Genomic DNA, 13718 nt, shown 5'->3' with positions numbered 1-13718 from the left:
AAAGAATGTGGGGCTGGGTTATGATGGAGATAGCGGTAAGACCCAAGTGGGATTCAGGTAGGCCTAGGTCCCCTTCCTCACAAGTCTATTCCTTTTTAAACCTTGATCTGAAGTTCATTTTGTCCAGTTTCTCACCTCTTTATTTTCAAAGACTTCCAGCTCATGAGGCTAGTGCCTAAAATTATCAGCCTTGACCTTGGCGAAAGCCTTTCTCTGAGCCTCAAGTTCTCCAGCTTATAAAGAAGAGAGGACACCTACGGTGTTGTAAGAATGAGAGCGTGTGGAGAGCAGGGTCCAGTGCTTAGTAAGTGCTCATAGTCACTGTTTCTGGGCACCTGCTGTGTTCTGGTGCGAGCCGAGGGGAGGGGGCTGCTAAACACTAGGAGTCCTGCTGTAACCCTCCCAGTTGGTCTGGAAGGCAGGTACACTTTTCTGCGTTTCTCAGCTGAGGCTGGAGGCGCAACAGCGCGCGGGACTGGGCCTGGCTCTATTTGGGTGCTCGGACTGCGCGCCAGCCTTACCAACAACGCTTGGCCTCCAGTCCCCGCCCTCGGGGCTTCCCGCCGCGGACTGCTTCCAGGCCGGCCCCGCCCCCTCCGCGGCGGCCCCGCCCCCCCGGCCCGGCCCCGCCCCTAGGCGGAGCCAGCGCCCGAGCGGTAGCGGGAGAGGCAGCGGGACCCCAGCGCGGGAGGCGGCCACCAGGCGGGAGCCCCAGAGGTACCGGCGGGAGCGGGGGAGTGGAAGCACCGCGGTCGGGCCCGACAGGGGTAAAGGTGGCTTGGCGTGGGCCCGGGTGGTGTGTATGTGGAAGGAGGGTCCTTGCCGCTTTCGCCGCCTGCACCCCCCTAACCTCCGTCCGGGCTCCAGTCCCGAGTCAGCACGTCCAGTCCCCTGCATCCGGCCGGCGGCCCCCACTCTCCTCTGCGTGACGGCCCGGCCCTGCCCGGCCAGTGTGAGGGCGATTGGATGCGGCAGCCCCCGACTCCTCTGGGCGGCGCTGGCGACTGCCCCTGCTGCCGGCTGTGTGCGGGGCTCCCCCTGTCCTGGGGCTCCCCTGATCTCAGGGCGGCCTCCTCCCCAGCCTTTGCACACCGCCACCCTTCACCCCCCCAGTCTTGGGTCTGGCCTGGGAGGAAACATCTGTCGCGCCCCCTGGCAGCAGAAATGGGGTCATGACCTCCAGATGTGCTGGGAAGCGTCCAGCGGCTCCTCCTGGGGCAGCCAGGCCTTCCGGATCTGTGGGGGCGGGGCCGGCCCTCTCCCCCCAGTGACACAGGCTGCGAGGAATGTCCCGGCCTCAATGGACCCTGTGTGAAGCTGCCGGGTGGGGGGCAGAGCCCGAGAACACCCCCCAAGGCAGGGCCAGAGCCCAGCACTGGGCCAGAACAAGAGGCAGCCCATGGGCTGTGCACACACACGTACACAGAGCTCAGCCCACACGGAACAGGGGCCTCCACAGCTCCCCTCTCTCATGTCCCCTCCCACCCCAACACACACATCACAGCCCAGGCCCAAGAGCTTGGCACACAGAGCAAGGGCCTGCCTGCCTCACCACCACATACTTAACACATGGCCAGCTTCACACTCTTGAACCTCCTTTCAGTCTCCCAGTGGTGTTGGCAAAGGGCAGAAGGTTTAACCCCATTTTAGAGATGAGAGAACAGAGGCTAGACATTGTCCTAGGAGAAACTATGGGAGGAGGCACCCCAAGCTTGGAGGCCTACCCTTGCGTGGTCCTGGAGCTTTAGATGAGGGCTGCACGTAGCCCCTGCCCCCACCCTGTCCTAGCCCAGCCACACACAGTGTCACTGGAGGATGCGCGAAGACCTGCCAGCAGTTGTCTGTGTTCCCAGTGGAGGGTCCCACATCCCTGCCCTGCCTGCCCACACCAACCTGGGTTCACCTGCGGTGGCTTCCCCTCCCCACTTTCTCACATCACCCTTTGCATCTGCCCTTGCTCTTGACGCATTTCCGCATTTAGCAGGTCACTGGCGCCTTGGGTGTCTCAGTCTCTGACATCCTGTGAGGCTTTGAGCCTCAGCCCAACCCCCACTCACCTCACACCTACCCACACAGGGACAGGAGTGGGCGGTACTGCACTGTTTAGGCCTGGGAGATTGACAGACCCAGGTTCAAATCCTAGCTGTAATGTGGAATTACTTCAGGCAAGAGCCTCCCCTTATCTGGACCTCAATTTAACCATTTGTCACATGGGCCTCAGACTTCCCCGTCAGTATCAGGGAGCCCAGGTAGGCAGAGGTCCCATGGTCCCAGTTCCTGTAAAGGAGCTTCATCCGTGTGACTCCTTCCCCTGCCCCCAGGCATGGCTGCAGTCACCTGCAGAGAGTGGGCCTGACTGGGCCTGTCCTTCAGGCCAGGGTGATGGGTCCCATGACTGCACTGGTGTGATCCGAGAACGTTCCTCAGGATATGGGGCTGAGCAGGGGGCTGGGCTCAGAGTTGGGGCCACTTCCTGTACCGAAGGAAGTCCTCTTGTCGTTTCTATTGCCCTGCCAGTGCCCCCTGGGAAGCCCTGTGTCCTTGAGGTATTGAGGCCATGAGGGCCAGGGCATTGAGACTCGGCTTCTGGGTGCTCAGCTCCTCAGGGACCCTGGAGGAAGTGGGAGGGGCAGGGAGGAAGGTCTCTGGGGACAGGACGTCCTCCCTTTGTCAAGTGGGCCGGACCCAGACACCAGTGGCCCCATGGGTTTCCCGTCCGTGCTGGGACAAATCATCTATCTGACTGGGCCAGGACTTGGTGGGGACCCTCATTCTGGGCCCAGGCCAAAGCCAAGGTGTGTGAGTGGGAACTGAGGGACCCTGGCAGCCTGGGTGCTGCGCAGGTTCCAAGACCCCCGGGGCCAAGGCCGGGAGAGCCCGGGCCCTGGCCCTGCCCAGCGCTTAGCTGGAGGAGGGGGCTGGAAACCTCAGCCTGAGGCAGACAAGGAAGTGGCCAGGAAAGCGGAAGCGGCTTTGATGGTTGCGGAGGGGGCCGGAAGCCGACCGGCGTGGTGGAGGACCAGGCTGGGGGCCTGGGTTCCTGTTTTCTCCCCAGGCCCCTCTGAGCAGCCCCCTCCTCCCTCAGGGCAGGAACTGGCCTGCCGCCTGGGCACCAACCACCCGTGCCCGCCAATGCGACCCGGCCCCCGGAGAGCCAGGCCCACAGCACGCCCATGTGGGCCGGCGGCGTGGGGAGCCCTCGGCGGGGCGCGGCCCCTGCGCCCACCGATGACCTCTTCGCCCGCAAGCTGCGCCAGCCTGCCCGGCCGCCGCTGACACCGCACACCTTCGAGCCGAGGCCGGCCCGGGGCCCGCTCCTGCGCAGCGGCAGCGACGCCGGCGAGGCCCGGCCCCCCACGCCAGCCAGCCCTCGTGCCCGTGCCCACAGCCACGAGGAGGCCAGCCGCCCTGCCGCGGGCCCCACCCGGCTCTTCACTGACCCGCTGGCCCTGCTGGGGCTGCCGGCCGAGGAGCCAGAGCCCGCCTTCCCGCCAGTGCCTGAGCCCCACTGGTTTGCCCACTATGACGTGCAGAGTCTGCTCTTTGACTGGGCTGCCAAGCCTCGGGGGACAGGGGGCCACGCAGAGGCCGGCTCTGGGACTCCGGCCTCTGCTGAGGACCCATCTGCCAGCTCGGACCTGCTGCTCGAGGCGCCCGGCTTTGTGAGTGAGCTCGGGGGTGAGGGCGAGCTGGGCCTCGGTGGACCCGTGTCCCCACCCGTGCCCCCTGCACTGCCCAACGCCGCTGTGTCCGTCCTGGAGGAGCCGCAGAACCGGACTTCAGCCTACAGCCTGGAGCATGCAGACCTGGGCGCTGGTTACTACCGCAAGTACTTCTATGGCAAAGGTAAGGGGGGGGCGCTGCCTGGCTGGGCGGCAGCCCCTGTCACCTGAGGCGCACACAGGAGGGCTCATGAGTTGTCCTTTCCCTGTTAAGTTCCTGGCCATATGAAGGATCATGCTCTGCCTCTGGGGCCAAGACTGCCCTGCGGAGCCTAGCTTTAACCGCCTTCCCAAGGCCTTCGGCCTCCGTCTGATTCATCCTCCTACCCCTCTGGGCTGGGGAGAGATTTCCTACCAACGTTTCTGTGAGGTGAAAACTGAGGTCTGAAAACCTCTGCACACTTGTGGGAACCTTGTTCTCATCAGTGGCCAGGAGGGAGGGCCGCATACATCCTGCCGCAGAACATGGGCGTGGAGTGCGGGGGGCCTTGAAGGATCTAGGCCCGGAAGCAGGCAGGCCTCGGCCCCCGGCGTCGGGGGCAAGATGTGCTGTGTGCGGAGCCGCCGAGGGGGCGGGGCACAGGGCCAAGCATCAGGGAGCCCGCACCGAAAGGGATCTGGCCCGGTAGGATGTGGGCGGGGCAGCGGAGGGAGTGGGCCTGAGTCTAGGGTATGCACTAGGTGATGAGATGGGAGCGTGGGCGGGGCTTAGCGATGGGCATGGTCGAGCCCGGGTGGGACTCCCAGGGGGGCGGGAACCCGGTCATTCACGGCCCGGGGGGCGGGGGGGCCCTCCCCTCCAGAACATCAGAACTTCTTCGGACTGGACGAGGTGCTGGGTCCGGTGGCAGTGAGCCTGCGGCGGGAAGAGAAGGAAGGCAGCGGAGGGGGCACTCTGCACACCTACCGCATCATCGTGCGGACCACACAGGTGGGCCGGGGTCATGCGATCAGACCGCGGATTGCCTCCTCGAAAACCTGTATGGATTCTGAGCGTCCCTACAACCCCTCCTCAGCTCCGGACCCTCCGCGGCACCATCTCGGAGGATGCGCTGCCGCCGGGGCCCCCGCGGGGCCTGTCCCCTAGGAAGCTTCTGGAATACGTGGCTCCGCGGCTGAGCCCGACCTGCCTGCGCCTGGGCTCGGCTTCACCGAAGGTGCCACGCACGCTGCTCACGCTGGACGAACAAGTGGTGAGTGGCCGGCGGCCCCCGCCCCGCCCCCGCACCCCCCTGCCCCCAGCCCAATAGCTACACCTGATCGGAACCCAGTCTGTCCAGCTCCCAGCCGCGTAGCCCTGACCCTGATCTGGAGCTAGACGGTGACCCAGGAGAGCTGGCTTTTCAGAGAGGGCAGCAGAGGTCATCCAGAACCTTGCCTCTCCAAGTAAAATTTGTAGACCAGCAGCAGCCACATTATTTGGGAGCTTGTTAGAAATGCAGATTTTTGGGCCCTGACCCCCATCTATTGAATCTGTACTTTAAGGCTGTACTTTAAGAAGATCTCTAGTTAATTCCTATGTACATCTCAGCTGAGAAGCACTGGTCTGAGCACCCGCTCCCCTTCCTGCACGCCCCTCTCATCCCCTGTCCACTTGCCCTGCAAGGTGCTGCTTAGTCTCCTCTCAGTGTGGGGTGCTTACGCCTTGGGGCTGCCTATTCCACCGTGGGACAGTGGAAGTCCTTCCCTAGCCTGTGCTGAAAGCTGCCCACTGGCTCTGATTCTCCTCCTCTGTGTCATTCAGTCTGTCAGCCATTCAACAAACTTTTCCTCACACCTTGGTGCCAGGCCCCAGACTGGATGCTGGGGACATGTCCAGACCAGGTGCTATCCTTGAGCTCACAGCCCGCGGGGGTGGGGTGGGTGGGGGGAGCCCCACAGAGAATCGTGGGTGATCGTGGAGCTGTGAAAGGGGAATGTTAAAGGCTCCAAGGGGCACCAAGGTTAGTCCTGCCTTGGCTAGGGGCTTAGCATCATGGTAGAGATGTAAGAATTTGAGTCAGGAAGAGCAGGCATTTTCTGGGCAGAAGGAATGACTTGTGTGAAAGCTTAGAGACTGAGAGCAGGTCACATTGGGGTCCTGTAGGCAGTTCTGTGTGACTGGAGTCGTGCTTGGGGGGAAGGGGTGGGGAAGGCTTGCATTTGGTGGTGGAGGCACTGGGGAGCCATGGAAGATATGAGAGGTAGAGCAGCCCTCTGGTTGCAGTATGGGAGCAGGGAGGCCAGGCCAACGGCTGTTGCAGTCATCCAGGCCCGACTGGCAGTGATGGCAGAGGTGAAGGGGAGGGGACAGTCCAGGGGTAGAGGGTGGGATGGAAGCATCCAGGGAGGAGATGAGGTGAGGGATGGACATCTGGGCAGCTGCAGAAGTGTGTCTGGAGCTCAGAAGAAAGGTCTGGGCTGGAGGTAGAGACTGGAGCGTGTTCCCATGGAGACGGCTGTTGCAGTCACTGAGGGCGAAGACCATGGTGGAGAAGAGGCCCAGGCCGGAGACAGTGGGGTCACTAGGGTCTCAGGCAAAGTGCAGTTCCAGTTGTTCCAAGTGCCCACTACGGTGGGAGTGTGCCAGGAGGAAGCCATGTCCGTGGGCTGTCAGGGGGAGCTGGGGTGGAGGGGGGGCTGCAGGGGTTTGGAGGGACGAACTTAAAGTGGGGCCTGTGGGTGTAGACAAGTTTCCTAAGAAGGAAGGAGGCCAGAGCTGGAAGGGCCAGAGCACCTTGAGCTCTTCACGATTAACCCCCGATGAAAAGGAGCCAAAGGAGCCAGGAGCAGGGTGAGCGAAGGTGGTGCAGGGCTCAGGGCCTCCAGAGGCTGGGCTGGGCTGGGCTGGGGGCGCTAGGATTCGAGGGAGGGGAGGACAGGCTAGCCTTGAGACACGGAGGATGACGGTGTGAACACTTACTGGGATCAAGCACACCCTGCCTGGGGTCCTTTCCACGAATTACCTCCTCTCTGGTCACATGAGAACCAACTCGCCTCCTGGTCCCTTCCCACCTGTGACTTCTCTACCCTCCCGAGCACTGGCAGCAGGACCTACCGAACCCTCTTATATGTGGAGACGCAGAGAAGGCTTAGGGAGGGTGGTGCTAAGGGCCACATGTAGAGACAGCCCAGCCCCCAGGTCATTCCCCAAGACCCGGTGGGCGCAAGGCCCGAGAGACTGAGGCCTGGGCCTTCCGCCTGTGCCTCGCCCTGCAGCTGAGCTTCCAGCGGAAGGTGGGCATCCTGTACTGCCGCGCGGGCCAGGGCTCGGAGGAGGAGATGTACAATAACCAGGAGGCGGGACCGGCCTTCATGCAGTTCCTCAACCTGCTGGGCGACGTGGTGCGGCTCAAAGGCTTTGAGAGCTACCGGGCCCAGCTGGACACCAAAAGTGAGGCCCGGGGGCTGGGGTGTGGGGGCAGACAGCCTTGGTGAGAACCAGCTGCCGTGTCACTTCTCCGCCCCGTATTGTCCTGGGCCTGGGCTCGGGGTTGCAGAGTCCTCTGGGTAGGCTGAGGACGCGGGTCAGGGGCTGCAGAAGCCAAGCAAGCTGTAGGCTGGAAGGAGGGACTAGGATTGTCCCCCAAGGCCCCGATGCCCTACTGCCTGAGCTGGAGCCCAGGGCGTTTGCGGGCACCACTCCCCACACCACACACATAGTCCACCAGCCCAGCTTTGTGGGGAGCACCCCTGCCTCCCTGGTTGGAAGCGCCCCAGGGCCCCTTATGGAGCACCAATCTTGCCTCCCACACTCAGCTGCTCCCCACATGCTGGTGCCGGGGCCAAAATCTGTCCTCTCCCGGAACCTCCACCCCCGCCTCCCTCATAGCAGGCCATTCCTCATTCTGGTCTTCATTCCATCTCAGCACCCGCACACCGACCTGAGGCTGGAGGCTGGAGCCTGTGGTGGGGAGGGGAAGGGAGCAGCCAAGGCTGAGGCCCTTAGACTTCATGGCCCAGTGGCAGGAAGGGGTTGTCCACCTGTTGGTTGGGGGCACGGGAGCTCCAGACTGCAGGTAGGGATGGCAAATTCCAGCAGATTCCCCTTTCTCTCCTTCTGTGTCCCCAACTCCCTGGCCACAGCGGATTCCACAGGCACGCACTCCCTCTACACCACGTACCAGGACCACGAGATCATGTTCCACGTGTCCACGATGCTGCCTTACACCCCCAATAACCAGCAGCAGGTGTGCGGGGGCTCCGATGGGGCTGGGGGATGGCCAAGGGCTTCTGGGGAACCCTGCGGGGCTGTTGTGTGGGCGGTGGGCATTTGAGCCTTGGCCTGAGTTCTCTTGAGCCTTAACAACCCTCCCCAAAGACAAACACCCCGACCTTCACCAGGGGCAGGTGGGGGAGCCACTGACGCCCAGGCTCTGCCCTGACTGAATGAGGAGGGGCTTGGGGGACAGACAGATCCAGCTTACACCCCGCCATCTAACTCCCAGCTCCTGCGGAAACGCCACATCGGCAACGACATCGTGAGCATCGTGTTCCAGGAACCCGGCAGCAAGCCCTTCTGCCCCAGCACCATCCGCTCGCACTTCCAGCACATATTCCTAGTGGTGCGGGCTCACGCGCCCTGCACGCCGCACACCTCGTACCGGTGGGTGCCTGGGCGGTTCCAGTTCCGCCGTTGTCAGGGGCCCTCCCGGCTGCCCCTAACTCCCGCCTCCCTCCCCTCAGGGTGGCCGTGAGCCGCACCCAGGACACCCCGGCCTTTGGGCCAGCTCTGCCCCAGGGCGGAGGCCCGTTCGCGGCCAACGCCGACTTCCGCGCCTTCCTGCTGGCCAAGGCGCTCAACGGCGAGCAGGCAGCGGGCCACGCACGCCAGTTCCACGCCATGGCCACGCGCACGCGCCAGCAGTACCTGCAGGACCTGGCCACCAACGAGGTGACCACCACGTCGCTGGACTCGGCTTCGCGCTTCGGCCTGCCCTCCCTGAGCGGGAGGCGGCGAGCGCCCCCTCGGGGCCCGGGCGCCGAGCTGCAGGCGGCGGGGGCGCTGGTGTGGGGCGTGCGCGCGGCGCCGGGGGCGCGGGGCGCGGCAGGGGCCGGGGCCGAGGCCGGCGGTCCCGACGACGCCGAGGTGCCCTGCCTGCTGGGCATCTCTGCTGAGGCGCTGGTGCTGGTGGCGCCGCGCGACGGCCGCGTGGTCTTCAACTGCGCCTGTCGCGACGTGCTGGCCTGGACCTTCTCCGAGCAGCGGCTCGACCTGTACCACGGCCGCGGGGAGGCGATCACGCTGCGGTTCGACGGGCCCCCCGGCCAAGCCGTAGGCGAGGTCGTGGCGCGCCTGCAGGTGAGGCCCGGGAGTCAGGGCGGCCACTCGCCCCGGGTCCCTCGGCGCCTCGGGGGCCGAGCGGGCGGTGCAACGCGAAAGGGGACAGCGGGGCGCTTGGCAAAGCTGGAACTGGGCGGGGGGGGGGGGAGGAGGTCCTCGGGCAGGTGACTCCCGGTCTCTGAGCCCCAGGCCCTCGTCTGCCGGGTGGGTGTGGGGCGGTCCGTGCGGCCTGGGAGCCGGGCCGGGGGTGGGGGTGGCGCGGCGCGGCCCCCGCTCACTCCCCGCCCCGCCCCAGCTGGTGAGCCGCGGCTGCGAGACGCGTGAGCTGGCGCTGCCCCGCGACGGCCAAGGCCGCCTGGGCTTCGAGGTGGACGCCGAGGGCTTCGTCACGCACGTGGAGCGCTTCACGTTCGCCGAGACGGCGGGGCTGCGGCCCGGGGCGCGCCTGCTGCGCGTGTGCGGCCAGACGCTGCCCACGCTGGGCTCCGAGGCCGCCGCCGAGCTGCTGCGCTCGGCGCCCAAGGTCTGCGTCACCGTCCTGCCCCCCGACGAGAGCGGCCGGCCCCGCAGGTCAGGGCCGGGACGCGGGGAGGTGGGAGGACCTGGCCGCTGGGCACCGCGGAGCCTGTGCCTCCCGGGTCACCATTAGCGTTCTCCCGGGAATACCTACCGTGAGGAAGGCTCTCCTGCTCAAGAGAATGCCATGTCTCGTAATCTCTGAGTCACGTATGCAGAGTGAGGCCAATTAAGCAGGCTGGCTTCACTGCTCGGGATCTAACAGCCAGCCCCATCTTTTTTAGTTTTAAAAATTATTTATTTTGAGAGAGTGCGAGAGCACGAGCCGGGGGGTGGGGGGGCAGAGGAGAGAGAGAATCTCAAGCTGACTCCCCGCTGAGCGCAGAGCCCACGCCAGCCGGGTCTCACAGCCCCCAGATCGAGGCCTGAGCCGAAACCACGATTCAGATGCTCCACAGACTCAGCCGTGCAGGCGCCCCTATAGCCCCATCTTTTTTTTTTTTTTTCTTTAAGGATCATCCACAGGTTACTTGCTGCGTTAAGCCAGGATATGCGAACTTTTTCTGTAAAGGGTCAGATAGTAAATATTTAGGTTTTCTGGGCCCTCTGGTCTCTGCCACAGGTACACAGCTCGGCCATAGCACAAAAGCATCCGTAGATGATCGGTAAATGCATGAGTTTTCTTTATTCCACTAAAACTTTATTTGTGGACACTGAAATTCGAATTTTCTTGATTTTCACGTGTCATGAAATATTCTTTTGATTTCCTTCAACTATTGAACAACGTAAAAACCACTCTTGGCTCAGAGGAGTACATAAGCGGTCACACCTGCTAAAACAGAAAGGCACGGGCTGGATTTGGTTCTCGGGCAGTAGGTTTTAGATCTCGGTGCTAAGTGATTTACTTGTGTTAGTATTTGAAGCCTCACAGCAAGCTAGGAACCAGTACCGTTATCCCCATTTCACAGCTGGAGAAATCGGTGTCCGAGGGAATTGCCCGGGATACACGGGGGCAGCGCTGGGGCTGGGAAAATGGCCAGTAGTCAGGCAAACATTTTTCACTGTTAGGGAGTTTGGAGAGCTCTCCTCCCGGAAGGCAGCCTGGCGCACGGCTGGGAGGAGGGCTGGAGATGCAGGACACGGGGGCCGGGGGGTTCCTGCCTGACACTGCCCCCTCCGCCCCGCAGGAGCTTTTCGGAGCTGTACACGCTATCTCTGCAGGAGCCCAGTCGGCGGGGGGCCCCGGAGCCGGTGCCGGATGAGGCCCCGGGGGTCCTGACCCTGCTGCCCATCACGAGGCAGCTGCTGCAAGCGTGCCTGCACGACGGTGGCAGTCCCACAGGGCCTGGGGATCTGGCTGAGGAGAGGACCGAGTTCCTACACAGCCAGAACTCACCGTCACCCCGCAGGTGCCCCCCGCTCGGCCTTCCCTCTTCCGTAGCACAGGGAGGCCGGACGGGCAAGGTCCGTGAAAGCAGGGGCCACGGGGTGCAGCTTCTCTCGCTGAGCTGTCCCTGATCTCCCCAGCTCCCTGTCAGACGAGGCTCCAGTCCTGCCCCACACCACCCCGGACCTCCTCCTGGCTGCCACGGCCAAGCCGGCAGCACCCAGCGCTGGCAGAGAGACACCCCCCACCCAGGTGAGCAGAAACAAGACTCTGGAGCCCAAAGAACAGGGGTGGGCACAGTGGTGATGGTGGACGTCACTGTATCCATACCCATTAATACCCCCCAGGACGGGCCAGGCAGCCCCAGTGGTTGTGAGGACAGGGACGACCCGGCCCCAGAGCTGAGGGCCTCCTTCCTGCCACGAACCTTGTCTCTGCGGAACTCCATCAGCAAAAGTGAGTCTAGAGCAAGGTGTGGGGTAGGGGGGGTGGGGGGCTCGGAGGGGCTGGCTTGGGCTTCCCTGGCTGAGCCCACGTCCTTGTGCCCCTAGTCATGTCTGAGGCAGGCAGTGAGACCCTGGAAGACGAGTGGCAGTCTATCTCGGAGATCGCCTCCACTTGCAACACCATCCTGGAGTCACTGTCCCGGGAGGGTGAGGCCACTGGGGCGCTGGGCGTCGGACCCAGGATAGGGTGGGGCTCTTTCTCCTTTTACCTCCCTGCCCCAATGATCTTTGTGTCCCCACAGGACAGCCCATCCCGGAGAATGGAGACGCCAAGGGAACTCCAAAGCCTGATGCTGAGTAAGCCCCCCTGTGCCGATCTAGCTTCTCACTGCGCGCGTGTGGTCGCCGCCCGTGCCCGTACCCGAGAGCTGAGCATTGTCCCGGGCAGGGCTCTGCTTTCCCCGACACGGAAGTCTGTCAACACAGGGGCTGGGCCCGTCTCATTTAAGTGGGTCTGGGAGCCGGCCGGCCGTGCTGCGGCCTACCTGGTCCCCTGACCTGACCCCTCTGTCCTCAGGCCAGAACCGGGGAGCCTGTCCGAGAAGGTCTGTCACCTGGAGTCCATGCTCAGGAAGCTGCAGGAGGACCTGCAGAAGGTGACGGGGTGGGCTGGGGGTGGGCAGGGAGTTACAGGGCTGCCCCGGGAAAGGAGCCAGCCCCGTGACACCTGCCGCCCCCCGCCCCAGGAGAAGGCCGACAGGGCAGCCCTGGAGGAGGAGGTGCGGAGCCTGCGGCTGCAGGCCGAGTCGGAGAGCGCAGCCACCCGCCTGCTCCTGGCCTCCAAGCAGCTGGGCTCCCCCACCAGCGAGCGGGCCTGAGCCGTCTGGTGCAGCCTCAGCCGCGGACCTGCGCGACCGCTCAGGCCCTTCGGGGCGCCTGGGTCACAGCAGGGCCCTGGGCCCACCTCAGGAACCCTCCCTGCGCTCCGAGGCGCGTCTTAGCACTGCCCCCCCCCCCCCGCCCATTATTTGGTGGTGAAGTCGCCCTCACCCCGTCCCTGTTTGTAAATATTCTGTGGAGAAAAGGGGACTTCAGGGAGTAAAGAAGCCACTACTGTTTGTGTCTGTGCGGGTGTTCGTGATACAACAGGGGAGGGGTCTTGCCCCCAGAGGCTCCAGCCAAGTTCCCAGGACCGCTTAGGACAGGCCTTTGGAACATTGGCTCAGGGTTAGGTTGGCGCTCACTGAGGGGTTCTCTGAAGCTGGGTCACCCCTTGGCTTCTCTCTCACATTCATTTGGTCTGTTGGGAAGCAGATGGTCACACCCCGCACCTACTCTGCTTTGTTATGGGAGCCAGCCTTGCCCCGGAACCAAACCTGAGGGACGGAGATCAGGGGCAGAGGGACAGAGGTGGACCTGCAGGGCAGGGGAGGGATGGAGTTTAGGCATCAACGAGAGCCTGACTATGCCCGGATATAAAGGCCCTCTCACTTTCCAGGCGCTGCCCCCCAGTGCAGGCCGCATCTCCTCTCTGTAGGCCGGGGCTCCCTTGACCCCAAGAGGTGACTGTACGACACTGGGAAAGCCAAGGGAGAGGCGTGGCCTGGGCGGGAGAACTAGGGCTCACTCGTTCCCCTTGGGGCCTCAGGGTGGGCACACTGCGCTCCCCTAAGCCGACCGCTTCCTCGGGTTAGGAGCCTTCTCACACCTTCTCACCCCTCCGGGTCCCTCCTGGGGCGCCCCCTAGCCACGCCCCCAGTGCTGGGGTTCCATCAAGCCCCGCTTCTCCGGGTGCTATCCCGCAGGTTCGGAGGGGTCCTGACCTGGCGACTACGCTTGGGGGGGTGGGCCGGGGCGGCCTCTTGCCGGAAGCGCAGCTTGGCCTGGTCCCTGAATGGCCCACCTGCTTCGGGCCCCACCCCTGACTCCGCCCCCTGGGCAAGAGGCTGGAGCGCAAGCTCGGCTCTGCAGACGCTTTCTGGTACCCCGACATTCCGCGGCCCGCTGGCGTCCTCCTTGCAGGCACAGTCCATCGGCGTCTGCAGCCAGGGTCTGCTGGTCCCAGGGGACGCGCTCCAAGCAAGCCCCACTGACAACCACACAGGCCTCTGCCTTTACCCCCCCGCAGCAGTGCGAAGCCCAGAACTTAGACGCCGTCGGTCTCAGGACGGGGGTTTCCCCGCAGCGCATTACCTGCCCCGCCCCTCGCAGAATGCTATCTCTGCGCGTGCGCACTTGGGCAGGCAGGGTCCTGCGGCCAAGGCCTTTCACGAACACTGCTTTACTGCGCCTGCGTCGGGCCAAGCCGGAAGTACGTCCAGCTCCCCCTCTTCGGGCTGTGGCCTAGCTTTTGTTTAGGCCTCCCTGGGCTGCAGATTTATTTC

At 64.0% G+C, this 13718-nt stretch overlaps 1 protein-coding gene across 2 annotated transcripts; it reads left to right on the top strand.

Moving 5' to 3' along the window:
- The first annotated feature begins 647 nt into the window (after positions 1–647).
- Positions 648–12452, top strand: SIPA1 (signal-induced proliferation-associated 1). 2 transcript variants are annotated; one of them, XM_036077618.2, is made up of 16 exons: positions 648–717; positions 3086–3846; positions 4526–4653; positions 4739–4915; positions 6921–7095; positions 7788–7891; positions 8150–8307; positions 8388–9003; positions 9281–9555; positions 10689–10910; positions 11029–11140; positions 11236–11344; positions 11440–11541; positions 11637–11691; positions 11912–11990; positions 12081–12452. In XM_036077618.2, the coding sequence occupies exons 2-16, from the start codon at positions 3174–3176 to the stop codon at positions 12210–12212; spliced, it is 3117 nt and encodes a 1038-aa protein (XP_035933511.1). In that variant the 5' UTR covers positions 648–717; positions 3086–3173; the 3' UTR covers positions 12213–12452. The 2 variants fall into 2 exon arrangements, with proteins under 2 accessions (XP_035933511.1, XP_035933509.1); XM_036077616.2 differs by lacking the exon at positions 648–717 and adding an exon at positions 2639–2795.
- The last annotated feature ends 1266 nt before the right edge of the window (positions 12453–13718 follow it).

Source organism: Halichoerus grypus, chromosome 11 (assembly GCF_964656455.1).
Source record: "Halichoerus grypus chromosome 11, mHalGry1.hap1.1, whole genome shotgun sequence".
In the NCBI taxonomy this organism is placed as follows: domain Eukaryota; kingdom Metazoa; phylum Chordata; class Mammalia; order Carnivora; family Phocidae; genus Halichoerus; species Halichoerus grypus.
Note: the sequence above shows the minus strand (reverse complement) of the source record. Positions and strands in the feature narration are given on the sequence as shown.

Bases quoted from the DNA above. Each gene is read 5' to 3' on its own strand.
- SIPA1 (XM_036077616.2), top strand. From the start codon at position 2,704: ATGGGTTTCCCGTCCGTGCTGGGACAAATCATCTATCTGACTGGGCCA. The intron at 2,796-3,085 runs GTGTGTGAGTGG...CTCCTCCCTCAG, and splicing joins GGGCCCAGGCCAAAGCCAAG to GGCAGGAACTGGCCTGCCGC. The intron at 9,004-9,280 runs GTGAGGCCCGGG...GCCCCGCCCCAG, and splicing joins AGGTCGTGGCGCGCCTGCAG to CTGGTGAGCCGCGGCTGCGA.